At 33.9% G+C, this 27,780-nt stretch overlaps 1 protein-coding gene across 1 annotated transcript in view; it reads right to left on the bottom strand.

Annotated features, from left to right (window-relative positions):
- LOC135838809 (protein timeless homolog) overlaps nucleotides 1–27,780 on the bottom strand; it is a 400,385-nt gene that overhangs the window by 337,487 nt on the left and 35,118 nt on the right. The window contains exon 6 of the mRNA XM_065354583.1: nucleotides 11,903–12,066. Within this exon, the coding sequence (XP_065210655.1) occupies nucleotides 11,903–12,066 (164 nt within the window). The remainder of the gene's footprint in view (nucleotides 1–11,902; nucleotides 12,067–27,780) is intronic.

Below are 27,780 nucleotides of genomic sequence, written 5' to 3'. Positions count from 1 at the left end.
AAGAACCGAACAGAATATATAGAATACGAAAAAAGAATATATAACTTGGACGAGGCGAAGCGTACAAAACCCCGCTCTGCTCTCCTGTGCTGCCTGCCAAGCTTCAGTTTCGTATACTCTACGCGAGAATAAAAGAATATATAAAACGAAATCGCAATTTCATCGAAGTTTTTCCACCCTTTATAACAAATAGATAACATAATTCTATTATAGATTTCAAAATTTATTCTGACAGTTCGGTTTGCAGGTTTTTTTTTCAGTTGCGAGGTTTTTTTCTCTCGTCTTTATTCTTTTAAATATTTAAATGCATTTTCGAATATACGTACGAGCGCCTGGCGCAGAAATGACGAGCGGTCGGCGGCATCACGATGACGTTTTGCGGAAGATGATGCGACGTCATGTACTGTATACGATGATGAGGAAAAAACATTACGACAAAGCTTGTCAAAATCGACGAGTCGAAATACTATATTCGAGTTTTCATTTTGATACAATTTAAATAATATGCGTATCTGTATGTGAAATGAAAAAATAAAAAAATATCGAAACGAATATTCGGTGGGGCAAGATGGCGTAAAAATTCAGCCCTTTTCCTAGCTCTCGATTCCGGTATACTAAAATTAAAAGGTCCAAGTGTACTAGGTAAATAATCGATACGCGTAAAAAGCCTATCAAACCGAGTCGTCTCATTTAACTCGAACGAACACATTAACCAATCGAGAATTGCATTCGACGGATAATTTTTCCCATTTACGTTACAACAGAATGCTTCTCGCACGCAGTTCAACTATAAGGCAGGCAGGCAGGCGGAAGAGGACGGAGTCAGGAAAGAAGTTAATACCGGAGTTGGAGGAAATATCTTTGATGTTTTTAGTCTTTCGGCACATACAGAGGCACATACACGAGTGAAATAAGTTTCATTTCACACATTTATTTTTTTTTTACTTTTTCACATCCATTAAACGTTTATAAAACGTATAGTATTTCCTTTTCGATATAGCATGAGCAATGAGCATAGTGTAAGTAGAGGTGGGGATGGGAGGAGGTGTAGGTATTCAAAAACGTTGTAATTCGAGCAACGTGGCGGCAGTTCTTTTGCCGCCGCTAGTACACTTGAAAGTATTCCAAAGTGTCATTCAATTATAGCGTAAATGCATATTGCTATTTACTTTTTCGATTCGTATATCGTTTTCTGACTTTATTACGAGCGACGCATTTATGTATGTAGGGTATAGGTTCAGTTTGGTAGGCATTTTTTACTACTCGTTTTAAAAGTGTAAAGGTTCATAAAGGTGTACACATAAAAGAGGATTCAAACAGAGGAGGAAAGATGGGCGGGTGAAGAAGACCAGGGTTGGGAGGGGGGGTTATGCCTCCCACGTAGAAGTAAAATGACGTTGCAAGGCCAAAATTGCACCAAAGAAGATCGTGAAATCCATGTAACTTTCCCTCATCCTTTCCTCGTCAAAAATGTTTGAATAATTTAAAGGACCCTAAATCATAACATGAAGAAATTTTTTCGTTTGTTCATAAATAAGCTTCTCGTTAGATTCAATTGGAAAGAAAAGAATTGCCACCCCCCCCCCCCCCCTCCAAAAATATCTGAAATTTTAAATCTAATAATCTGATATTCTGGACATGACGTCTGAGCAGTGATGGAAGACTGAAAATCTGAAATTGAAATGAGTAAAACTGAAATTGAAAAAAGCAAAATTGCAACTAAAAACCTAAAACAGAAACTGATAAAGCAAAACAAATTTAAGTAGCTTATTTTTCTCAAAATTTCCAAAATACATATTACGAATTTGATGGGAAAAATAAGTGGAACTATAAACTCAAACTGAAATGAAGAAACTGAAAACGAAACTAAAACCGAATGAAATTCCAAAAGTGAAAAGAGCAAAACAGAAACTAAAAATTAAGGTTGAAATGTAAAAGTTTTCCCATCACTGCGTCTGAATGGTAACCAAATTTTTTGGAATAATTCGAAACACACTTGAAAAAACTCTTATTTTGATTCGTTCAACGAATGATTTTCAAAAATTTTCATGCCATAGGTAAGTTGGAATGGAAAAAAAATTGAATCGTGATATTGAGATGAAAAAATTGAATTTGAGGAACAGAAACTTTGGGAATCGATAATTTCTCAAAATAAGTAGCTACGTGAATTTCCAAAACCAAATTTAAATAGATAATTATGAAGATGAAAACAGCAAGTCAAATTAATAAAATTTCATCACTTGAAAATTTTTTTGATTTTTTTTTTCTCCTCTGAAGCTCTAAATCATGGAATCTTACTCTCTTTCTTCGACATTTTCGACAGTCTTCGAGGAAAAATTTTTACATCTAGACAAAATTTGAATAAAACTGTGTTAAATGTGACGGTGGTTTTCGATTTTGAGAATATTTCATTTTCCCTATGAAAATGTTTATAATTTCTACGCAGCATCAATATCTTTTAGCCGAAAAAATGCCCATTTTGAAATACTGCGAAGTGCAAAGCTTGTACCAAAAATATATTTATGAATAATTTTTGGAATTTTATTGCGAAAAAATGGTTGGTGTTATCTAAATTTTCACATTGAAGTGAGACCCTTTTTATTGATCAAGGTAGGTACTGAAATTTTTTGCAGTAATTTCGATGATTTATTCGTGGTTTAAAGTCATTTTAACGATATTCCATATCATTTTTAGAGATTTTAATGGTTTTTCCACGTTTTTATATCACTTTTACAGATTTGAAAAAATGCTTTATGCTAAATATCATAGCGATCAAGTTATATGTTTCTGAAATTGATCACCACGAAGTATCCCATTATAGAATAGAGCCACCCACTTCCCTTACGAGGGATCTGGGATAAACAAATGGTGTTTTACAAGATTGTTGAATGGGCAATTCCGAATTCTTGTCATAAAAATTTAGCAAAATCGAAAGATTCGACTTCAAAAATCACATGTTTTTAGTCAAATTGATGTACATAGAATGATCACTGATCTAGCAAATAAAATCATATTGTTTGTATTTCCTGTTGAAATACCTAATATCTATAACATCAAAATCAGTTTGTAGTCACTTTTTTTATGAAAAAGTTTCATCATAGTTGTTTTTTCTCAACAAAATTTGTGATTTTTTTCGGGGGAGGGGGGGGGAGGAGGAGATTGTACTATAAACCATTTTGAAATTGAAAGTGTAATCTCGTTTTATCAGCATTTAAGGTATTGGATAAAAATTTTGAACCGAATAAGGCCGAGCACACAGAAATATAATTATGTACTACTAGCCAAGTGCGTTTTACAATTTTTGACAAATTTTTTGAAAATTAAAAACCAAAAATGAGGAAAACGCCAAAATTTTACCAAATTTACCTAGAAAGCTGAAATTGGGTAAGTTCTCTATTATCGACCCTCCAAATCGATTGAAAACTATTTCCAACCGTTTTGAGCAGTTTTAGAGCTTCCATCAGATTTTTGAAAACATCAAGTTCTTACAAAATTTTACACAATGAAGATAGAAATCTGAAAAATTTACTTCATAAAATAATTTCAACATGCTGAGTCGATTAAAGGTGGTTTCAAGTCGTTCTGGAGCCTTCTGCTATATTTCAAAATTCAATTCCACATTTCGAAAAAACATCCTATAATCCGACCAATTCAACTTCAGCGCGAATAAACGTGATCGGTGCTCGTTAGAGACTCTTTTGACCGATTCATTGTCAAAAGTCTTACTTTATGCCAAAAATGCTCGCTTTTTAGGGAAATTGTCAAAGAGTTTCGGTGTTTTTCAAAAGTTATCTAAAAGCCTCGTTTTTTCACTGAAACAAAAAGTTGCAAAAAGTCTGCTTTTTTCGACAATAATATTGTCAAAAAGTCCTCATTTTCGCTAAAATTGTCAAAATCTTAGTTTTGGACAAAAATCTATTTTTTTTTTCAAGAATTTACCCAAAAATTTCGTTTTATTGCTGAAAATTTCCCAAAAAAAAAGATGTATATAGGTAGGCCTGATTTTTGCTAAAATCAAAGTCTTGCTTTTTGTCTGTATTGTCAAAAATTGACAAAAATTTTTGCTGTTTGGTATAATGGCTAAAAACTTATGTTTTTTGAAAAAAAAAAACAAAAAGATTCACTTTAAAAAAAAAAAACATCCAAAAACTCGTTTTCTGCCAAAATTGTATTTTTTTTTTTTGCCGGAAATTGAGAAAATGTCTACTTTGTTGTCAAAACTTGCCAAAAGTTTCTCTTTTTTACACGAAATTTGCAAGATAGTGCAATTTTTTGAAATAAAAAACTGTTTTTTTGGTCATTTTTTTCCAAGTAGGTACATACCAAGTATTTTTTGCTCGCGTTTTTATTTATTTTTTTTGGAAAAAGTTGAGTGCAAACTCTGATTTAGTAAAATTTTGATTTTTTTTCTTCATTTTTTAGCTGTTTGATTTTCAAAAATTCGCCAAAAATTGAAAAATCACTCGAGCACCTCTCAGATTTTGGCTGCTGATTAATTTCTGCATATTCTTTCGATTCAGCTTTATCCAGTTCAAAAATTTTCCAACCAGTTGGGGCCTCCCTAGCGTTAATTTTACGAATTCGAATTCCGCAATCCACCATAAAATAGATGTCCATCAATTTCCAGCGTTTTTTCAAGAGCTCGATACAACTGAAAAAATCCACCCGTGCTCCATGCACCTACCCCAGCTCACTTTGAAATCGCTTAATATAGGCACCAAACAAAATGAAAAATTGCCTCTGCCTCGCCGCCGACACAGCAGTTGCAGCTCACTGTATAGGGTGAGCCAAATCAGCGAGCAGGACGACGACGAAACGGACGATTTCGATAAATGAAATTAAACGAGGGTGTAGCATAGTGTATAGTATCGGCGAACAAGTGGCATTTGACGATGTCGAAATTGGGTTTTTCGATTAACTTTATACGCATTATTGAAAAAGGTAAAACACCAAAGAATGCCAAAAGCTTCCCCCTCTACGAGTATGCTTATAGTAGTAGGTATTTTAACGTCGCTTGTTGTCGTTTCTGCATAGCAGAGGACCCTGCCTACGCTGCTATCGCTGCCGTAGTAGTAGGTACCTATAATCATTATACTCGCTATATAGGTACTTCTTGTAACCATTATTAATTGTTTTTCTTTTTATAGCTCGTACAATTTTCGTCCTGCGTGCCCCTTTTTCCGACACTTTTCGCCGTCGAGATAGGTAGCCTCATTATCGTAAACAGGCTAATGATAAAAACGATAATTGAACGCCGCCGAAAGTATAATAATCACCTCGCGATAAATTTCCTTCTTCTTTTATTTTCTTCTCGAGTTTTACTCGGCTTAATTGAACTGAAAAATCACCCTACCCCAGTATTTCGCTCGTTCAAATTTCTAACGACTGTTTATAAAAAACAAAAACAACCGAACAGGCGTAAATTTTAACTCGACTGCATAACCTTTTAGTAAGTACAACGTTGTGTAGCATTTGCATAGCGCGAAGAAAAATAACTGCATTAAAAAATAACTTCTCAAACTCCTGGGAGATTAACAAATTTGCGAAAATATTCGCCACCGACACCGAACAACGCGCTTATAATTTTATTTACACCGAGCGTGGTTTTTAATAAAAACAAAATCAAATAAGCACCATCGTCGTCGACAAAAAAAAAACAGCCAAACCTCTTTCGTCGTCGTAATCTTTAATGTTGGACATTTTGAATTATTTAACGTTACAATTTCGGTTATTCGAGATTAAACTTGTTTACAAAAGCCGAAGGCACCATGCTCGCCCTCGACTCATCCATTTTGACAACCTGCCTCGTGCTTTTATGTACCCTTAAAAAATGCAAATGAGGAAAAACCTTAATGACTATTCCTTCAAGTAAGTACCTATACCGATAGTATGAAATTTTTTCTCATTATTTAAACGTAAAATGAGCTCTAACCTAATGTTACATTCACATACACGTTGATTGTCTCGAAATTTTCACCCAACAAAGCAACAGCACGTTAAAGTAAAAAACAAAATACACCCAGCAAACGCTACACAGCAATTACCTAAATGTAAATCATTATGTTTTTAACTCGCGAAGTATGCTCCTATCTCTCGCAACTCCCTTCACTTCCCTTCCCTTCCTCGACCTACACACGACGAAAATTAGCAACGTTTAAATTTACAACACTGTATACACATACCCACGACGACGACGAAGCTAAAACACAATGCTTTTTCAGTTTTCACAATCGATAAAATACACAGACACGAAAACTGGAATTTTTTTTCTCATTCTATGGCCTTTCATTCGCGAAAATAGTCGACTTAGAAAACACCCCGCTGCATATCTCACCTCACCGTTTCTCTCTTTCTATTCGCCATTCCAATGCTATTGCTATGTACACGAAAACGATATAATTAAAAAGATGTATCGCGACGTTTTCGCCCATAAAATGTATCGTAAACTATTGCGAAAAAAAAGCTCCGGTATCAAAATAGTTGGCGATATAATACGCCTTTTCAAAAGAATATAAAAATTTCACCGTCTACATTGTTCGCTTCGCATATATAGCTCGCGAAAAAAAAATCCCATAGAAACCGGCGCGACGTGACTAAGGCTGTCTCGATAACAGGAACAGGGTAGAGAAGGGAAATCTCGTCGTAGATACAAACTTTATAAACAAGTTGCGCGAGAAAAACTTCAAAAATGTAAAAATATTTTTCAAGAAAAAGAAAACACGACGATAGTGCAGCAAAAACACAACAAATATCATCGTATAAGATATGGAAAAAAATACCAGGAAATGAATAGTCGCGTGAGATATACCTATTTTTTTTTCATTCATTTTTGAAAAAAAAAAGTGAAAAAAAATCGCAAAATGTTCTCTTTTTTCTGGTTCAGATAACAGTTTGTATATGCTTCGTGAGCAACGTCAATTATAACGACGCTTTTTTTCTCATAAGTTTTAATTACCTTTTTTTTACTCTCTCTCCATTTCGCTTCGGTATTTTTTTTTTTTTTTTTACCTTTCGCGAGGATTTTTTAATTCATTTTATCGTCGCGATTCCGTATAGTAGGTACGATTTCAAGAGCGGGACAAAAAAAATGAGAGAATACTCGAATATGTAGAAATGTAACTCTCGCTCGTCTTATTAAATCAAAAACTTGTACAGATGATTAAAAAATATAGCAGCGTGACCTCTTTTTGGTCGTTTGCAACCGAGCGACTTTCGTTGTCGATTTTCAACTTGGAAAATGCGTTGAAAAATTATTTTTCAAATTTTCTTCCACCCCCTCCTCTTTTTAGTGAAATAAATAATTGGCATTTTTATATTATTATGGACCAATTCCACTGAAAGAGGGTGGAGAATTTTTGTATCAGAGGTAAAACTTTTTGGACCACTTGAGCCGAAGACCGATTTCATCCTCTTCTGAAGAGAGGCTATTTTAATGTTTCTGAATTTGAAAAATCATTTTGCGTGACATAGAAGATTGTGTTGATGGGAGTAAAAATTCAAACACTGAAAATATGCGGAAATTTCATGTTAGAATATTCTAAAGGAAAATGAGATGTAAACTGGTGACATTCAAGTAAAATTTGGCAAAAATTGCGTGAAAAAATATTGAAAAATAAAAACATGAAAAAAGCATTAAATCGGTAAAAATTATCAAAAATCGAACCGATATCTTTAAAAATCTTGAGAAAATAAGCATAGAAAAACTTGAATAAAACATTTCTGAAACATGAAAAAAAAAAACATAAAACATTCTGAAATTCCATCAAAATTTCACAAAATTTTGAAAAAAAAAACATAAAAAAGCCTCGAAACCGATAAACTGACATAAAACCATTTTTTTTAACATGAAAAATAAAATCTCTAAAAACTGATGAAATTGACGGAAATTTGGCCAAAATTTCATGAAAAATTTGATAGCATGATAAAATAATAAAGCAATATAAAAATCGGGCAAAAATAGTAAAAGTTATCCAAATTGCATGATAAAGATGATAACCCAAAGAAAGAAAAAAACATTAAAATCAGTTCAAATCGCCAAAAAATTGAACACAATTTAGCAAAATGTTGACAAAATATTGCAAAAATTGCATTAAACGTCGCGAAAATATGGAAAAACAAAAAAAAAACACTTAAGTTTCCGCAAATCAACAAAAAATAATATAACTTCAGGAAAATGTAACCGAATTTGTTCAAAATTGCATGAAGAAGTGGTAAATACCTCCTTGGTAAAATGTTATACCTAATTTATAAACAAACGGAAAAAAATCTTCAGAAACATTTATCGTTCAAAACTGATAAAATTTCGTTAAGTATTTATAGCTGAGATTGCAAAAAAAAAAAAAAAAGGAGAAGTTTGGAATATGTTAAAATAATACGAAAAATCAAATTAAAATCACTCTAGGACATCACCGGAAGCAAATAAAATTTTGTAAAATTAAAACTCGGTAAAAATTGCTTAAAATATTATCAAAAATTTGTTGAAAATAATTGCCTATAAAAGACGAAAAAAAAACATAAAATCACTGAACAATTACCAAAAAAATGATGAATTTTGATTAGAATCTGTTTGATAAAGCATGCAAAAAATGTTGAAAGGGTACAAAACATGAAAAAAAATATTAAATGGCTTCAAGGCGTAACAAAACTTTCAAAATTTGGAAAAATTCATCGTCGAAACTTTTTCAAAACATTTGTATAAGTATCAAAAACAATGTAAATCGCTCAAAAGCGATAAAATTCCGGTTACATTAGGAAAAAATAACATGTAAATGTGTTAAAAACATAAAATACATTAAAATAAATTCGAAATTACCTAAAAGTAGAGAAAATTTGATGAATATCGACAAAATGTTCCAAAAATTCAGTAAAACATCAAATAACGAATAAAGCATTAAAATCATTGGAAAATAACAAAAAATTGTGGTACATATTTTTAGTAAAATTTGATCAAATTTAGCAAAATTTGCATAAAACATCATTAAAATAATTATTATAAAATTGTGAATAAAGCGTTAAAACATCCAAAAATTCATATCTATAAAAAAAGCGAATTTTAAGTGAAATTGAGCAACATTTGGTAAGTTACATGAATCGTTGTACATATGTAAATCATCCAAAACTACATAGTGAAACATTTCAAAAATTTTACAAAACCAAATGAAAAGTGCTTGAAATGTTATTCTAAAAACATGTTAAATTGAGCTAAAAACACTAAAAAAGCATGAAGATCGGTATTATTTTCTCGAAATTTACGAAAATCTGATAAAAATTTGTTAAAATTGCGTAAACATGTTCGAGTAATATAAAAATAAAGAAAAAGAAAAAGAAAAAAATATTTTCTGTATTTCCTTGAAATTTCAGAAATCAATTTCATCGATCGAAAGCGGATTAAAATCTGATTCTGAAACATTCATCTAAGTCTTGAAAGATTGGAAGTTGAACTCTCATAATAAAAAATCTCAATTTTCAAAAAGATGTTGAAATTAAAATATCCTGCTTTGGAGATGGGGGCTTTTTAGAGGAGGAGGGGCCGCTCTCTCTCAATTTGGATCAAAACACAAAAAACGAATTGGGAAATGTTGTATGAAATGTACATCGAATGACGTGTTTTTGAAGATGTTGAACACGAATATGATGTTGGTTTTTCGATTGGACCCCAGTTAAGGCTCTCAGTACCCCCCCCCCCTTGATAATAGGGGTATAATTCAAATAAGTACCCTTAGTAATGTGACATGTCGAATGCTGTATTTTTGAGGGTGGTGAACCCAAATATAACTTTCATTTTTCGATTAGGCTAGACCCCTTTACCCCAACTTAATTACCTAATGTGGTCAAAATTTACAAAAAATCAATCAAACGAAGTATATAAATTTTTTTGAATTTTACGATCATAAGACAATATTACCTTTAGAACATTAACTCAACTTTGGCGGCTGAAAATTGGGGGATGAGGGTTCTTTGAGATTTTTTTTTCAACCTGCCTAAATATCGATCCTATCAAGAGTTTCTGGAGTCAAGGAATTCCCTCGTGTGCACAACCATTTTGAAAACTTCGTAAGGAACGAAAATCATAACGAAAAAAAATCGTTTTTGCAGCTCTGGCTTGGAGGAGTCGAGAAGATACTTTATTGGTTTTTTCATTTTTTTTTTTTTTACTCAAAAATTGTTGATTTTTTTCCATTTTATTTCAATTTTTTGAGAAAAAATTATGAAAATTGTGTCGGTTTAGTGAGTTCGGGATTAAAAAGTGATTTATGGAGACCAAACTAGGAAAAAAATGATCAAGTCATAACAATAGGTAATCATGTTGAGATGCCTGTAGAGGTGTAAATTATCCTAACAAAAGTTATTGAAAAATTTTCATTTATTTGTAGTAGGACGTTAATTTCAGTTTCCAGAGTGGCCAAAATGAAATTTGCTCCGGACTCATTTCTAGCTCTGCTTATTACAGAGTATACAGACTCATTCACTCGGAATTTGTTTTCCAAAAGGAGCTTATCCTGCTCTGGACCAAAAATTTCAAAATTACCTACTATTTGCCAAAACAGATTACAAGCTGTCAAAATATTTTTTGAATGGAGACCGATTTCGAAGTCCATTATTCAGGGATACAAAAATATTGAAATTTAATCCACCACTTTTGCTTTGGGTCTGTGAGAGCTACGTTCGAGGATGAGTAAAAAAATCCACGTACTACCGAATACCTCCACAACACGTGTATTTGCCAGCAAGTACATACAAGATACCTACGTGTACGTATACCAACACACACAACAATGCTGTAGAAAAATACACCACCTAGCCCTACAGAGCCTGTAGTAAAATCAGAACATCACGTTCGTAAAACCCTCGACGTAATACTTCTCAATTTCCTATTAAACCTACTCCCTTGCGACGTTATTTCAACAACGCAACGGTCCCGAAGAAAACTCCGATTCGATCGGAATATAAGAACCAGAATACTATAAGATGAAAAAAAGACGATAGACACGGTGCAGAGAGAGAAAAAAAGAAGCGAAACCAATCAAAAATTCCACGATGGCTTTATACGAATTATAAAACGGACCCTAAATGAAATTATATTTAGGGAAAAAAGTATAAAGGCATTAAAATTGCCATAAGGCTTTTGACGTATTGCGGGTTGCATATTGGTTTGCCTGAACTTTATCGGTTTGGTGGGCATTCTTATCAGTGAGTATCAAAATTTCATATTTTGAGCAATTTTCACAAGGTGTTTTTGAAATTTAGAGCTTTTATTTAGTTTTTCCTTCAATTTTAAACACTGTTAAATCCTGTGATGGAAAAAGATCCGCTCTTTGTCGAGGTTCAAAGACGTTTTGTCAAGTTCTTTAAAACTCGACGAAGAGAGGATCTTTTTCCATTACAGGGTTTAACAGTGCTTAAAATTGAAGAAAAAACTAAATAAAAGCTATACATTTCAAAAACACCTTGCGAAAATTGCTCAAAATATGAAATTTTGATACTCACTGATAAGAATGCCCACCAAACCGATAAAGTTCAGGCAAACCGATATGCAACCCGCAATACGTCAAAAGCCTTATTCGATCAATTTATAAGGAAGACGGGGCTGGGCCGGGAGCGGAGCACCTTTATATATACGAGAACTGGGCAAATGAGGAGCGGAGCGGATTATACCTTCTATATAAGTATACGCGAATACCAAGAAGAAGAAGATGGAGAAGTTTCCCAACAGAGTAAAAAGCCGACTATATACTCGTCATTTTAACGACAGATTCTACGCGACATTATCTTTCACGCGCGCAAGTCGCATTATTAGCTGGAAAACTTAACGTAGCCGTGCGCCGCGTTTTTCTTACTGGGCAAATGAGAAAGTTAATTAAGCACCGCCATAAAAGTTATTAAAACCGACGTATTTTATTACCGAGCCGCAATATGCTTCTTCATTTTCTTTTGTCTGTCTTCCACCTCTTTCTTACGAACAGCCATTAGCTCCTGCAGGTCGCGTTGCTTCTCTTCGTCGCTCCTCTGCAGCGACGAGCTTGCCAGAGTCTCGGCATTTTGGTCGCGTAACATTAACGATATAATCTGCAACAACGTATACGTAATACGTATAAAAGTAAAATACACAGATTAGCAAACTCTTCTCGGCTTCACGAATATAAGTATCATCTTCGTATAGCACGAAGCGTATAAGATCAACCGAACGTAATTATACGAATTGTACGAGTATATTATTAATTCTATAGTCTGGCATAATACGCGGTTACACACTTCAGATGATAGTTAAATGGAAATTGCAACAATTGGGCACTAATAGGAGGATTCACAGGGTGTCTAGTCTGCCGAGGAAATCGTTTTCCTTGATTTTTCTCGGCTTTCAGGAACAATCAGATGAACACAACATAGCGAAAGAAAGACTTAAGATGGTATTTTTTGCAGAACCCTTGCATTAATAAAGGAATCTTTTGAAATGACACTCTCTGGTTTGAACGAAACCAAGCTAAATCAAAAGAGAATGTCTCAAACCCCCCCCCCCCCCCATTCAAGAGCTCAAGTTCATTTTTGGACCTTTAACACTTTTTTAAAAATTTTAAAAAAATTTAAAAAACTGTTTGAAGGACATTTTTTGGAACTTTTTTATGAAATGTAAATTTTTTTGAGCAAAGTGAATCAACGTGAATAATTTTTTCAATTCAACTCTCACACGTCACTGGAGGCTCCAGCAATTTTTTGATTTTCTCCAAAAAGTTCAAATCATTCTGGAGGGGCCAAAAGTGAACTGTTTGGGACCCATTACATCGTTCAGTGCTTATTGGGCATCCTCTCGACCATTCTTGATGGTTATCGCTAAATTTCATAAGTATACGAGTTCCAAGATGAATTTTCGAGAAATTTTTGGAAAATTCTAGAAAATTTGAAAAAACGAATTTTTAATGAAGGTATAAAATAATGAGCTAATGAGCGGTTTTATCACCGGGATATTGTCTGGTATGTCTACACGATCACACGACTTGATATCAATCTCAATTTTTCCTTTTTGGAACCGCCAGCCAGCGAGTTTTCAAATTTCTCTAGAAATTTCGAATCGCTCAAGAAGGGCTAAACAAACATGAAAATTTCAGGGTAACGGTTCAAAATTGCCAAATGGTAAGAAATTGTAGTGACAGATTATATAACCTACATTATAAAATTTACCTAGTTAAACAATATAGGTCATCATGACACAGTCTACCTTAATTTTCACCTAAATATTCTCTTTCATGTTATTTTCCATAAGAACTCTTTTATCCTATCATACATCTACTTGTATGTTAGTTTCCATAAGAACCTCCATATGAAATCATATATCTACTTGTATGCTATTTTCCATAAGAACCCCTATATGAAATCATATATCTACTTATATGTTATTCACCATAAAAACTCATATATCTACTTGTATGTTATCTTCCATAAGAACTCTTTTATCATCTCATATATCTACTTGTATGTTATTTTCCATAAGAACTCTTTTATCATCTCATATATCTACTTGTATGTTATTTTCCATAAGAACTCTTTTATCATCTCATATATCTACCTGTATGTTATTTTACATAAGACACTGTTTATTAGATACTAGTATTTTAGTATATAAGCTCATGCAAACCCACAAACAGTATTCAGTTCTCTTCCAAGCTTTATTCAATAACTTATAAGAAACATTTCTGTTTCAACTTGTGAATATTCTTTTAAAGTATTTAAAAGTGTTATTAAATGTTTTAAAGTGTAAAAGTGAATAAAACTTCTTTTCTTTAAACTGAATCATGAAATCTGTCACCACAGAAATAAAAACAAATCTAAGTTGGGTATGAGTTTCAAAGTACCTAATATATTTTTCATACTTCCGAATTAATTTGGAATTTCTAAAAAGTACTAAAAATTGCTGGAAGCTCCAGCAATTCAGGCAGGACATTTTTTCAGATGTTCCAATTTGGAAATAGAATAAGAGTTTAAATGACTCGTTGCTCTATTAGGAAAAGGTCGTAACTACAATTTTTATAAAAAATGAGAAAGTGGTATCATTTGGAAGAGAATCTTGTTCTCTACATGATGCAACACTTGAAATTGAATTTCGATGTTTTTTGTTCTCGTAATCGCCGAAAACAAATGGTTCTAAATACACGTTTTCAAAACCGTTACAGTGAAAAGGTTCTAAATGATATTGTTTCTCAGATTGAACCTATTTCTTTTGATTTTTGTAATTTGTTGGTAAGAAAAGTCATTAAGATACACATAATTTCAAGTAATTTCACTGATTCAGGGTGTCTAACAAAATCTGAAAACTAAAAAGAAGGACTTTTGAAGGACCTTGGAAGGACCTTCAGGAAGGACATTTTTAAAATTGAAAATGCACCTACTAACCCGCCCCCCTCATTCATTTTTACAAAATTGCCAAAAAAACTTCGAAAATTTATAATTTTTAAAAGAAACAAAAAAATTAAAAATATTCAAAATAGACCTGATAAATTTCTTGTCTAATGACGTAATGACTACCAAATCCAAAAAACGAAATTTCGTACTTTTTTTGTATTTTTATCTTTTTTTTTCATACGACATATTTTCAAGTTATACTTTGTCACGCCTCACGTACCCTCGCTTACTGTTTAGACATCAAAATTGAGTAATGGGAAACTATGTACTTTGATGAACAATATTAATATCAGGGATGGTACTCAAATTTTTCTAAAAAAAAAAAAATAACTTTAGTAACCAAAAAGTAATCAAAAAAGTGACTAAAAAAATGTTTAATGTAATAAAAAGGAGGCGGGCAAAAAACTTTCCACACAAAACATTAAGTACATTTCATTTTCAGAGGTGTGACGAAACGATGTGTGGTGGGAGATCGAGAGGGGGTGAGACTAAGACATTCTTTCAATTTTTCTCGCTAGATTTTCCCAATTTTTTACTCCAAACTCCCCCCTCCAGCCCCGAAATTTTTTCCAAAGAATTGGCCAGATGTGGTTCGAACCATTTTTTAAAAAGGGAAGTTGAAAACAAAAATGTTGAATGAAAAATTTATTTGAATTTTTCATTGATTCGATTATATTTTTGGAATTTCTCGAGTTGATTTTTCCATTCTAGGAAATGTTTGAAAATTGTTGTACCAGCTGTGAAAAATTGATAATTCAAAATGTAAAACATCATTTTTTTATGCAAAAAGTTGAGTTTCATAGCTTCAAAATATACAAATTTCAAGTTTTCAGAAAATTTTATAGGTATTTATCATAGTTAAAAATAGGAATAAACGCCCGAGCGAAGCGAGGGTAAAAGTTTTCGAAAATTCACAATTCCTGAGTAGTAAAACAGCATTATTTTTGATTTGAGAAGACATATTTTTCTACCCTTTAACTTTGGTCAGAGAAAAAAAAAGAAAAATGATCTAGCCCGAGCGAAGCGAGGGCAAAAGCTGTGGAAAATTGATACAATATGAGACGTAAAAGAACACCATTTTCAATTTTTATTAAATGACAGAATTATTAGAAAATTCGGAAAAAAGAAGGACCTTCGGGCAAAAAGAAGGACTTTTGAAGGACTTTTTGAAAAAGAAGGACCAATAGGCAAAAAGAAGGACTTTTACTGACCTGGAAGGACCGGAAGGACCGTTAGACACCCTGTGATTAATTGCAGAAAATCAACCTCATCACCTTAAGGAAATTTTTCCTGTGTAATCTTATGGGCTTTTAATGAAAAAAGCTTGACTTAAGGTGAAAGTTGCTTGGTTGAATTTTACTTTTTTCAGTTCAGAGTTCCTCAAATTAAAAAATGAAAAATCAGTGCTACCAGGATGTTTATTTCAAAAATTAGCAGGAAAATGATTGCAATGACCAAACGTTCTCTTACCTCATCTAAAACTATCAAGTGTACTTGATAGAATGCTCTTTAAAAATTAAAATGCGTTTTCTGACAAACGACCTTTTCCTAATAAAGCAACGACCCACTTATTGTTTTTAAGTCAGAATCCTTTAGGGTCAAAATGTTTCCCAAAGAGAACTGGAGAAATAAATGGGAAAAAATCCAAGTATCCTAAAAAAACTTCTGCACATAAATTGAGTAAAGAAATGAAAAAAGGTGGAAATTTTGGTCAAAAAACCTGAAAAGTAAATTTTTTCCAATTTTGGCAAAGAACAAGACTTTTTATGGCAGTTTAGGGTGACAACAGGACTGTTTGACAATTTTGGCAAAAACCTGGACTATTCAACAATATTTGAAGAAAACGAAATTGTTTAAAAATTTTTGTAAAAATTAAAACTTTTTGACATTTTTGGCAAAAAATGAGGCTTTTTAACAATTTTGTCACAAAAAACACTTTTTTCGACAATTCAGGCAATGAAAAATATTTTTGTAGCATCTTTTTTTGGCAAAAAACAGGACTTTTTAGACAACTAAAACAAGAATCACTTTTTGGATGTTTCGGAAAAAACCAGAAAATTACGACTTTTTGACAGTTTTGACAATAAATGCGACCTTCTGTAAACTTTGACCAAAAAAAAAAAAAAACATAACCTTTGATTGGCAATATTAGCAAACACATGACTTTTTTTCAGGAATAGTGACAAAAATGAGAATCTTTTCAAAAGAAATGGAACTTTTTGGAATTTTTAGCTAAAAATGAGATTTTTAAACAATTTTGACAAAAAAACACAATTTTTTAGCAAGTGAGGCGAAAGTTGGTCATTTTTGATAATTTTGGCAAAAAAGCAGGAGGTTGACAAAAGAGGATAGCAGAATGAGCAAGACACAAAAATAGAACTTTCTGACATTTTCATGCAAAAAAATAATAGATTTTCAAACAATTCGGACAAAAAAAACAAAAATAGAACTTATTGAAATTTTTAGCTAAAAATGAGATTTCTGAACAATTTTAACAAAAAACAACATTTCTTTAGCAAGTGAGGTAAAAGTTGATAATTTTTGGAAATTTTGGCAAAAAAGCAAGACTTTGTTGAAAATATTGGCAAAAATCAGGAGGTTGACAAAAGAAGATAGCAGAATGAGCAAGACACGAAAATAGGAGTTGCTGAAATTTTCATGCAAAAAATGAGATTTTCAAACAATTTGGACAAAAAAACAAGATTTTTTGGACAATTTTGTCAAAAAAATAAGATTTTTGGCAATTTTGAAAAAACAACTTTTCTAGCAAGTGGGCCAAAAGTAAGTAATTTTTGGAAGTTTTGACAAAAAAAGCAAGACTTTCTTTAAAAATTTGGCAAAAAAGCAGTAGACATTTTCTAGAATTTGTTTGGTCGAAAATTCACTTTTGAATGGGCAATTGGCACTCTTAGAATTTTGTGATAACCACCTAAACCGGTCGAGAAGGTGTTCAATCAACGCAGACCAAAATTATAGGTCCAAAAGTTCATTTTTGGCTCCTCCAGTGCAATTTAAAATTTTTGGAGAAGACCTGCTGAAAAATTGTTGAAGCCTTCAGAATGGCACAAAACTAGTAGTCGTTGATGGGTGAAGTTGAATTTGAAGGAGTTATTCGAATTGGTTCACTTTGGCCGAAAAAATGTGTATTTTATGAAAAAGTTTGAAAATAGTGCCTGAAACTGTTTTTCTAAATTTTTTTAATTTTCAAAAATTCGCCAAAAATCTAAAAACGAATTTTAAGGCCTGAAATTTTGGTGACAAGAGTTTAGTACATCCTCTATTGATTAAGCTTAGTTTCGTTCAAACAGCCAGTTCAAAAAGTCCCTTTTCAACACGAACCCCCAGTAAAAAAGTAAACAACTTTCGCCATGCATTCAAAGACCTCCAAAAACCCAGTATTTTCATCACATCGTACAACCAAACCCATAAGAACCATCTTAGCGAATATGCTATCCGTGTCCATTAATTTTGTGGCAGAATCGAATTTCCGCCGAATCACCCTACATCTGCGTATTTGTTTCGCACCGGAATAAGATTTCGCATTTTGCTGCCAAATTCGACGTAATCTGTTACGCAGATCGGAAACCACCGCCCGGAAAAGACTCTACCCGTTCATCTGGCTGTCGTCGAATTTCTACAGGGAGATTCGCGATGGCGTTTTCGTTCATTCGTAATCGTATCAATTTCGCGGTATTCGCTTTCCTACGATGAGAAAACCGAATAGCACATTGGAGGGAAGATTTTCTATCTCGACGACGTGAATATATGGGCGTAAAATTTGTTTTTTTGGCACGCGTATCGTCACCAGACCGATATCGGTATACAAATTCGTCGGCATAAAAATAAAAGACAGCCATTTAACAGGAAACACGACGTTAATTTAATTTCGTCATCACCGATCCCAGCCACGAAATAATATCGTTTCCGACATTTACCTACCGGCCGTATGATCGAAATATTACGTTCTCTTTGCTCTTTGAAAGGGCTCATTTGTGCCGTCCGAACGGATTTGTAAACGTCTGACGATGAGCTGAGACGAATAATTGGCCTGAAAAGCTAAGTAATAGTACTTAGTCTACGGTTACCGAGCTTATTACTTATGCGTAGACAACGGAAAATGGCAAATTAGCCGAAATGTCGGTTTTATAATACCCATCTCGGTTGGCGTTAAGTTGGGTGTTTTGCCTATTTGACCTAAGCTGCGTAGGTATATACTATAATAATAAGCTGCTCGTGTAGATGGCGGATTAGAGGCTCGAAAGCACCGAAAGGTTATGTCATCCGTTCGTCTACGTCGTCGTCGTCGTCGTCGTGTACCTACTCGTATTCGTGTTAAGAAGTCGTAAAATTTAAAGGAAGCTGGGTAATAAACCCGGTGCGAAGTACCTGTTCGAAGTTGTAATTGCACGTTTAATTGCCGCCTACGCTACGCATAAAGCATTTTCAGGATTTTCGAAAGCATGCTGAGATATTTCGAGAAGTGTAAAGATGATTAGTTGCAAGGGAGGGGAGTTGAAGTGAGGACGAGCGTCCTGCATTTGGCTCGAGAGACAACTAAAAATGAAAACGAAAAAACTTTAGAAACGATAGAAACTGAAAAGCAAATTGAAAACAAAACCAAAAAAACAGAAAATAGAAAGAAAAATCTGAAAAGAACGTTCAAAAACCATGAAAATAAAAATTAAAACTGAAAACAAAAAACAAAATATAGAACACTAAAAAAAAGCTACAAAAAAAGAAAAAGTGGAAAACCAATAAATTTCAAAATGAAAATCAAAACAACTGAACGTTAAACACAAAAACTGAATACAAAACCCTAGAAAATACAACTAAAAACAATAACTGAGAAAAAAACAAAATAATACGAGAATACAAACGCAGAGTATCCATCATTTTTGACAAGTCATTTTTCCTGACTTTTCCAGGTTTTCCAGACCAATTTTCTACAACATTTTTTTCCAATTTTTCTATACTTACCGCATGCTTTAATTAAAGAAGACGTTTTCGGGGAAGGGGAGGGGGTAATTTTTTTCGAAGTTTCTCACCGAACTGGATACTTCTTCGGATGTAAAAAAAAAAAACCAGCTGAACTCTGATTAAGTTATTAACTTTTTTAATTTAAAAAAAAGTAAGTACCTAATAAAATTTTTAAAATAATGCAAGCAGTGGCGTCACGATCCCAATTGTCTGGAGGGAGGGGGTGTGGATTGGGTACAAAAATGCCAAATGAAAATTCAAAAATGCTGAATGAAAACCAAAAAATGGAGAATAATTTTGACTGACAGAACTAATAATAAGTACTTACAATAAGAGCAATTATACGCTTTTATTTATTGTACGAAAATGTTAAATAAAAACACTTGAGAAGGCCGAATTTTCTTCAAAACAAAATCTTTTACGAACGAATTGATTCACTATTTTTGAAACATTTGTATAGCAAATGAACTGTTTACAATCGAATCGAATCATTTACAAACGATTGGTGATTAAATAAATTGATTGATTTCTTGGTGAATCATTCGCGAACGGATCGATTAATTTACGATTGATTCGGTTCTTGTGAAACTATTGTATAGGAAAAGAATTGATCTGTTTCCCAGCGAAGTGAGTCGAAACTAATCGAATCGAATCATTTACAACCGATTAGTGATTGAACAAATTGGGTTGATTTCTAGGTGAATCATTCGCGAACGAATTGATTATTATGTAATTAGTGAGTCATTCGCGAACGAATTGAATGATTTTTGGTGAATCATTCGCGAACGAATTGAATAATTTTTGGTGAATCGTTCGCGAACGAATTATATAATTTTTGGTGAATCTGTAAAGACAGTATTGAATTTTTACTTGCACCTGCGGTGCTAATGTCTTACATGGTCTAACTTCACCCTTACGACCTAATTAGACCTATACCTAGTGCCAAGCACAGGTAGGCACTGACGATTTACCGCCTCGTATACCTACTCTTCGGAAATGATATGAAATATAAAATTATGCATATAGAGAAATATGAATATAATGAATACTCGGTCGACTATAACGTTACATTAGCTTTATTGTTAATTAAGCACTGTATTGTACATAGTCTGATTATATTACGTAAATAGAATTACGATTTGAATAAAGGAAGCGAGTACAAGTAGTCGCAAATGTGTGTTGAAAACACCACCCAGGGGAGAAGGGCATTTATGCCGGATAGGGCAGGTCTGACATAAATGACTCTAAGAAGAGAATTTAGAGATGCTGCAGTTCATCTCTTGAGTAACCACGATCCGATCCGATGGTCCATTACGTAAAAGATATTCCATATCCCAGTAATTATAAGGTGGAAAGTACGTGCTCCATACGTCGAACGTACTGATAGGGCTCCGCACCTCGACCTATCTATCGAATGGAAACTAAGCTCTCGCTTAGTGAGTCCGTGATTGACTGAAGTTGTGATCGGATAACGTGAAACACTTCACTGACGCGAACTAAACCGCTAGATAGCGTGGTTACGTAAGAGAGCTGAGCGAAAGGTAGAAGGAGAACAATTTTCCCTCACCTAAGCGACGGAAAATGGCGCAATTCCTCCCTTTACATTGCCCCGAGTGATTACTTATAGAAATATGTAACCACTCTATCAACTAAAAAGGGAGAATGACCTAAGTGCCCTATCCTTTGCCCCGGGTGTTTACATGTTGCTATTGAAATAAATAAAATAAACAAAATAATAAAATAAACATCTTCTTATCAACTAGTGATACAGTAAAAAGCAGTAATAATAAAAAAAATGTAGAAGAAGAAGAGAAAAAAAAAAAATGTATCCAACTTCTGGAAAAATTAAAGATTATAAACGTAAAATAAAGTGAAGTAATATCTAAACAGTATATCTGTATAAAATAAAGAAAAGTCACATTATATCGTATGAATCAAAGTACCGAAGGAAAATCAAAAGTGCTTAATGGACATACATTAGTGATGAAAACTATTGACTATTACAGTATGTATAAATTTTGTACGTTATTACGTTATTCTATTCTATGGTTAACATGAATTTATTTATTGTTTCAGGTTCCATGTGATGAGCTGTAGTTCGAGTTCATGTTGCAATGTCTGTTTCATTTCGGGAAGTATGAATTACGTAAGATTGGTAAGGTTCTAGATTTTCGATACTTTGTAACGTGATTTCGTATTTACAGATGTTTACTCAGCAAGAAGAGGTAGTAAACCCAAGACAGCCTCCAGAATGATGCGGTGATCAAGGAAAGGACATTTATCGACTATCTTTTCCGGTAACGTTCGGTCTAGTATGCTTTCAAGCTGTTTTATATAGTTTGTATTATGTGTGTCTTTCTTCGAAATGCTGATAGCTTCTAGCCAATTTCTAAATTTCTTCGTCTTGTCACTATGTACCGTGTGTTTTATAGGTGGTATGACATAGATTTTCTTTACGCCCGAAGTACTCAACGTCTTGATCAGCGCATTAAAATCGTCTCTCAATTTTTCTTCGTTGGCGTTTTCATGAAGATCTTTATGACCTATCGATATCAGCACCTTTTTAGGTAATTTTGTTACGTTTTTTGAAATTGATCTATTTAGATCTGTTGTTGATATAAAACCATTTACGTAATCGTTATATTCTAATTTTTCGGTATAAGCTTGATCACCGTCTATCGCAAAATGGACCATTTGATGTATCAGGCCATCGCCCAGCATCCAGTACTGTTGCAAAAAGAAGATAGTCTCCGTTCCTTTATTTCGTAACGTAAGTGTAGCTCCGGTTGTGTACAGGTTATATCGGAACTTCCTACACGTCGAACCGAATTCATCAGGTATGGATGTTTTTAGTGTCATCCTTCTGATTTCCTCTTGGAAAATCTTTCTGGTTACCGGTAAATGAACGACTTGTTCTTTTTTGTCATAGGTCGAGATTGTTAGTCGATTTCGGTAATTTTTTACGTCACGAATCGCTCCAAAATGTCCTGGCTTGAGAGGGCTACGAGTTTGGTTGTTATCTATAATGGACTCGAACTTATTTTGTTCATATTTCGTTCTATATCGATTGATAGCATTTCGTCGGTGAGTATTACGTAAAGGCGTTCTTGGTACATATCGTGAACCTGATGGCTTAAGTATTACTTTTAGATTTTTTGTATTAATCGGTTTTCTTTCAGGAGACTTGCGGCGTATTTGAATCATAGTTTTGCTGGTTTTGGTTGGCGATGATAGTTTTTTCGGTGGTGGTTTCTTCGGTGAAGATTTAGCAGGTAATGTTGCTGTTTTCGTAATAGTTGATTTAACCAGCGGAATTTTGAATTCACCTGTTTTTTCTTTTTGTAGGTGTTCGTGTTTCCAATTCGTATCCTCGTCCGATGTGTCTTCGTATTTCGGTTCGAATTGCGATTCATCGATTTCTTTTTCGTTAGATGTTGATTCTGCCGGGTTCTGTTCTTCATCGCTTAAAGGTTGTATAAATTCATCGATCGGATTGTCATACTTGTGTTCCGGTGTTACGTTATCAATTGGTTCACATTTTTTCAGGTATATGATTTTTTCTACTGATGCTTTTACTCGATCATTTAGATGTTCTACGTCAGAGTTTAATTTAGCGACTTATTTCATATAATCGTTATTTTCTATTTTCAGCTCTTGGTTCTCTTTGCGTAACTTCCATAGTTGTTCTACTAAAGTCGCCGGTGACGTTGAATCATCTTTTACGGTCGTAATTTGGATGTTATTTGCTTGTATCTCGACGTCAGATGCAAGAATCAGTGATGTATTGCAGTTAGAGAATACGCATTTTTCAGTCCCAGGTGCGTAAGCCATATACAGATTGGTTAGACATTTTTCGTGATAGATATGTCTACACGAAGTTAGCTTTAATTTCGTATTTGTCCGGTCTTGGTCTGGGCCTTGCCCAAGTGATTTGTTGCAGCTTGAACAAGTAATGATGTTTACTCGTATTGCTTCCATTTTCTTCCTAGTTGGTTCAGAATACGGCTTTTCTTCCATGAATTACGTTACGAAAATGAAATCTGGAGCCCAGGATTGAACGGAACTGGATACGCTTGGAAATAATCGAATTCGGATTACGTAAGATGAAGGTTTTTCTTTGGCCAAGCACGACGATTTGCCACATGTGTCAGAGAATCTGTTGGACGTTTTATATTGTAATCCATTGTACTTTATACGTATTATGCTTGTGTATTATTTTGTACTTACGTGTAACTGCTATCTGGTTGGATAATTTTCAATGTAATTGTTTTTAACACTTCTTGACAACGTTAAGTTTTTTAATCTTACCACAATGTTATATCTTTACGCAATGAGATATGATTTCCTGCTTTAAATGTCGAATGTAAAACCATTACCTGTGATTTTGTTTTTCACGTTATTTCTTGTTTAACGACTGTATTTTTACTCGAATACTTTGTACCTTTTCTCTGTGTGTTGCTTGAATTGTACTAACGGATGAGATTGCTCTTTTTTAATAAATGAAATCTGCTCTTACGGTGATAGAATTTATTTTATTCCTTATGAAATAGGTAACGAGTAAAAATAAAAAAAAATCATTCGATATATACTTAGGACATTAGTAAGGAACATCGTTAAAACTTCCACGACTGCTGGAGTTATTAGATGCGTTACGTTATTTTGATAATTACTATATTAGTAGTACACATACCAAATATTTAATATGAAACATCGCATAGTTTTCTCCACAACTGCTAGAAATGCTTAGCTGTTACGTTATTTGATACGTCGATCATGAACACATTATCGTATGGGTTTACACGATATATTCTCGTTTTGGATATAATTTATTACGTTAGTTATGCATTACGTAATGTCTCGATACCGATGGGTTCTTCGTATTCTCTGTATCTTTCTTCTGTTATCGTATCAGGTTGTTCGGGTACTTGAGTCAGGAATAATTCGCTTTCATCGTGTATATCTGTTGCTATCAAAGAAACCATTTCATAGTTCGCCGTGTATGTTGGGAAGATATTTTCTTGACGATCTATAAAATATGGGATCGGGTGCTTCTGGTATAATTCTTCGAACTGCTCCATATAAATAAGATCTGCGCCTTTTATCTTCACCGCCTCTTCCTTTAACCATTTATTAAACTGCTCTGCTTTTAGCGCATATTTCTCCATGGCCGCATAGGAATAGATCATGGGTATCAGTAGAATCCTCTTGGCACCTTTGCTGATCATTAGGTGTAGTAGTTGCTTCGTGTTTTTTATTACGTTACGATAAATTTCTTTTCTGACGTCGTGGTTTCCGATGGAGACTGCTAACATGGGAGGCAATTGTCTAATAGCATGTATGAGATGGTTTTTTAGTTTCTTCGGGGATAGCGTGCCTGTCAGTAATAACGAATTCATCATAGTTGTGCGTAGAGGCTTGTTTTCGTATAGGCCTTCCCAAGCCATGGCACAGAGTGCCCCGTCGCCGACCATCATATAGTTTCCCATGAAATAGCATTTAACGTTATATCCGCGAGGGTGTTTGTACGTATATTGGGTGATAAAATCGGTTTGAATTTTATCGGTAAATCGCTCAGAATATCGTGTTGTTACGTCACTGTTGAAATAAAATCCTTTCTTGAAGCATTCTCTTCGTAATTCGTTGATGTTATATTCGATCGGTATGTCGTAGGTTTTTCTGTTGTGCATTACCATCGGTCTTATTTCAATCGGATCTTTGAACGTTACGTAATAAAAATTGTTGTTGTTCTTTAGGTTTTTCCAATGTTGATATGGTTCGATAGAGATGGGTTCGATGTCGTTTTCAATTGTTATTACGTTATTTGGGTGCAAAATAGGCTGATGCAAGCGTTCCGAAGTTGATTGCGTTACGTTATTTAATCCTGACGCTGATGGTTGAGGGTTTTCCAATGTTGTAGTCATAATTTCGGTTTTCATCATGTCTCGTAGGTGAGGATTTTGTCCGAATTGATTTTCTTCGAATTTCAACTCATCTCCTAGCTTGACTCCGTCTTCTTTTTTCATTTCTTCGTAAACGCGTTTCATTTCCTTATCGAACAAAAGCTTTCTAAATCCTTCTAAATCTTCTTCCATGTTTCGTATCCGAAAATCTCTCTGGTCTAAATCATTGCCTTGGGTGTTAATCGTCTGCTGTAGGTCCTCAACTGTTTGTTCTAATTCATTAAGTTGGAGTTTCAGGTTACGATTGTAATTTACATATCGAGCAATGACGCTTGCCATATCGTCGGTTGCTATCCTAATTGCACGAGTTTTCTCCACTTCGAAGATTTCTTTGCATTTAGGGATCTGGCATCTCCCTGGATTTTCTTTTTCCTCACAGCTGATGATTACACAGGTCATCAGGTTAACGCATCGTTGATGTGCAATGTGTCGACACCGATCGAGGACTGTTATGCCTTTTGAATATTCATCGTCCAGTATCAGTAGTAAGCATATTGCACATATCGGCATTTTGACGCTCGCTTCATATTCGGTTAGGTCTAACGAATTGTCTATCATTTTGCTCGCCATTCTAATCAACAAATATATATATCGTTGTAAATACTTGATTGGTTTATCATATGTATTGTCGTATTGAATTGAGTTACCTTATTCCGTAGATTGGAAAATTATGTCGTGTTTGTATCGAATTAAATTCTTGGATTATCAGCTCTTTTCTTCGGTCACACTTCTGTCGTTCTTCTTTGTTGTTGTTGTTAGATAGCATTAAAATTTCACGTTAAATTAATTAAATATCATCACAAAGCACATTATGTCTTACTTATTTTCTTTACGGTTGATTACACAATGTGTTTCAATATTTTGTTTATTATCTATTTCATCTAGAGAGGTGATGTTGTGGCGAGTATCTCATTTGCCTATGTTTGGTGGGTGAGGTGCCGATGAAATAATTTGAATTTTGTTGATCTTCTTGATTATTTTATGTTTGGTAAATAAATGGCTAAATGATTCACAAACAAAATAAATTCTAACGTAATGACAATAATACATCTCCGGTTTGACAAGAAATGAACGACTGTGGTAACAAATTCTTATAACTAAATCATATGTAGCAAACATTACATGAAATGCCTCTTCTTTGGCTAAAAAATATTTATTTTACAATCGACTTCTGTAAGTAGAATATCTGAATTTCTTCGAGTAATGATTTTTCTTGATGAAGTGATTTTTTGTAACGTAAAATTTGATTCTCCCATTAGTACAAAGATAACCTAACGTAATTGGACGTCCGATTGAGAGATTGATAAACTTAGGTCGTATGTTGAATTTTGGTTTAACGAACCATTTGGATGTATTCATCGTATAGTAAACTTCGACCCTTTCTATTACGTTACTTACATATGAATCTTTGGTGCGAGGTATTTTACAGCTTCGAAATACGCCTGCGGCATAATAAACACGTTTCGGCGAGAGTCTATGAAAGTCGGTCTTGGATATTTGATGTTAAGTTCTTCTACTATTTCAAGATATTCAATTTTTACATCCGGATATTCTTTTCCAATATTTCTCCACCAGTCTTTGAACCACGTAATTTTTTGCTGCATTTCTTCATCTTGAAATGGTTCGATTGGCGGGAATGCAATGATTTCTTTCGCTCCCATTTTGATAATTAGGTCCAATGTTTGTCGAGTGTTATTCAATGCATTTTGGTAAATTTCAGTGTCGATGTCGTGTAGGCCGAATGATATCATCACCTTGCTTGTAATATAACGTAAGTTTTCTGCTAATTGTCTTTTAATTTGTCCTGGAGACAAAGTTCCTCCTCCTAGTTCGCTCCCGACGTAAATTGATTGCATAACTTTGTTCTTGTGTAAACCTTGACGTACTGTGGCATACAAAAAACTGTCGCCAATTGTGAGGTAGTTGTTGATGTAAAATAAACGTATGATGTTTCCTTTTGGACCTTTGTGAAGATACGTAGATACGTAATCCCATTGACATTCGAAATGGAAGTCTTTTACTTCGTTACGTAATAATGACTGATTAAACTGGAAACCTCGCTTTTTGCAGTCCTTCATTAAAGAAAATACGTCGATTTCGATAGGCATCTGCGTCTTCACTTTACTGCCATGGAAAAGTATTCCTTCGTAGTACATCACCGGGTTGTAGTTAATATAACGTAATCGTGGCTTTTCTCGATTTTCTTCGCTTTTGCGTTTATGGTTTTCACTGCTTGATTCTTCGTCGCTATGTGTCTTTCTTTTCCTACTGAATTCATGATGCTGTTTCGATGATGACGTGATTTCTTGTGAGTACTTTTCTTGATTTGCATTACGTGATTTTGTATGCTCATCGTTGAATTTTTGTCTTAATTGATTACATTCGCGTTCGGTTTCTTCCAACTTTGATTCTAGGTATGCAATTCGGTTTTCCAGTTTGATTTTTTCCC

Source organism: Planococcus citri, chromosome 3, assembly GCF_950023065.1.
Source record: "Planococcus citri chromosome 3, ihPlaCitr1.1, whole genome shotgun sequence".
Lineage (NCBI taxonomy): Eukaryota > Metazoa > Arthropoda > Insecta > Hemiptera > Pseudococcidae > Planococcus > Planococcus citri.
This window is presented reverse-complemented; position numbering and strand designations above follow the sequence as displayed.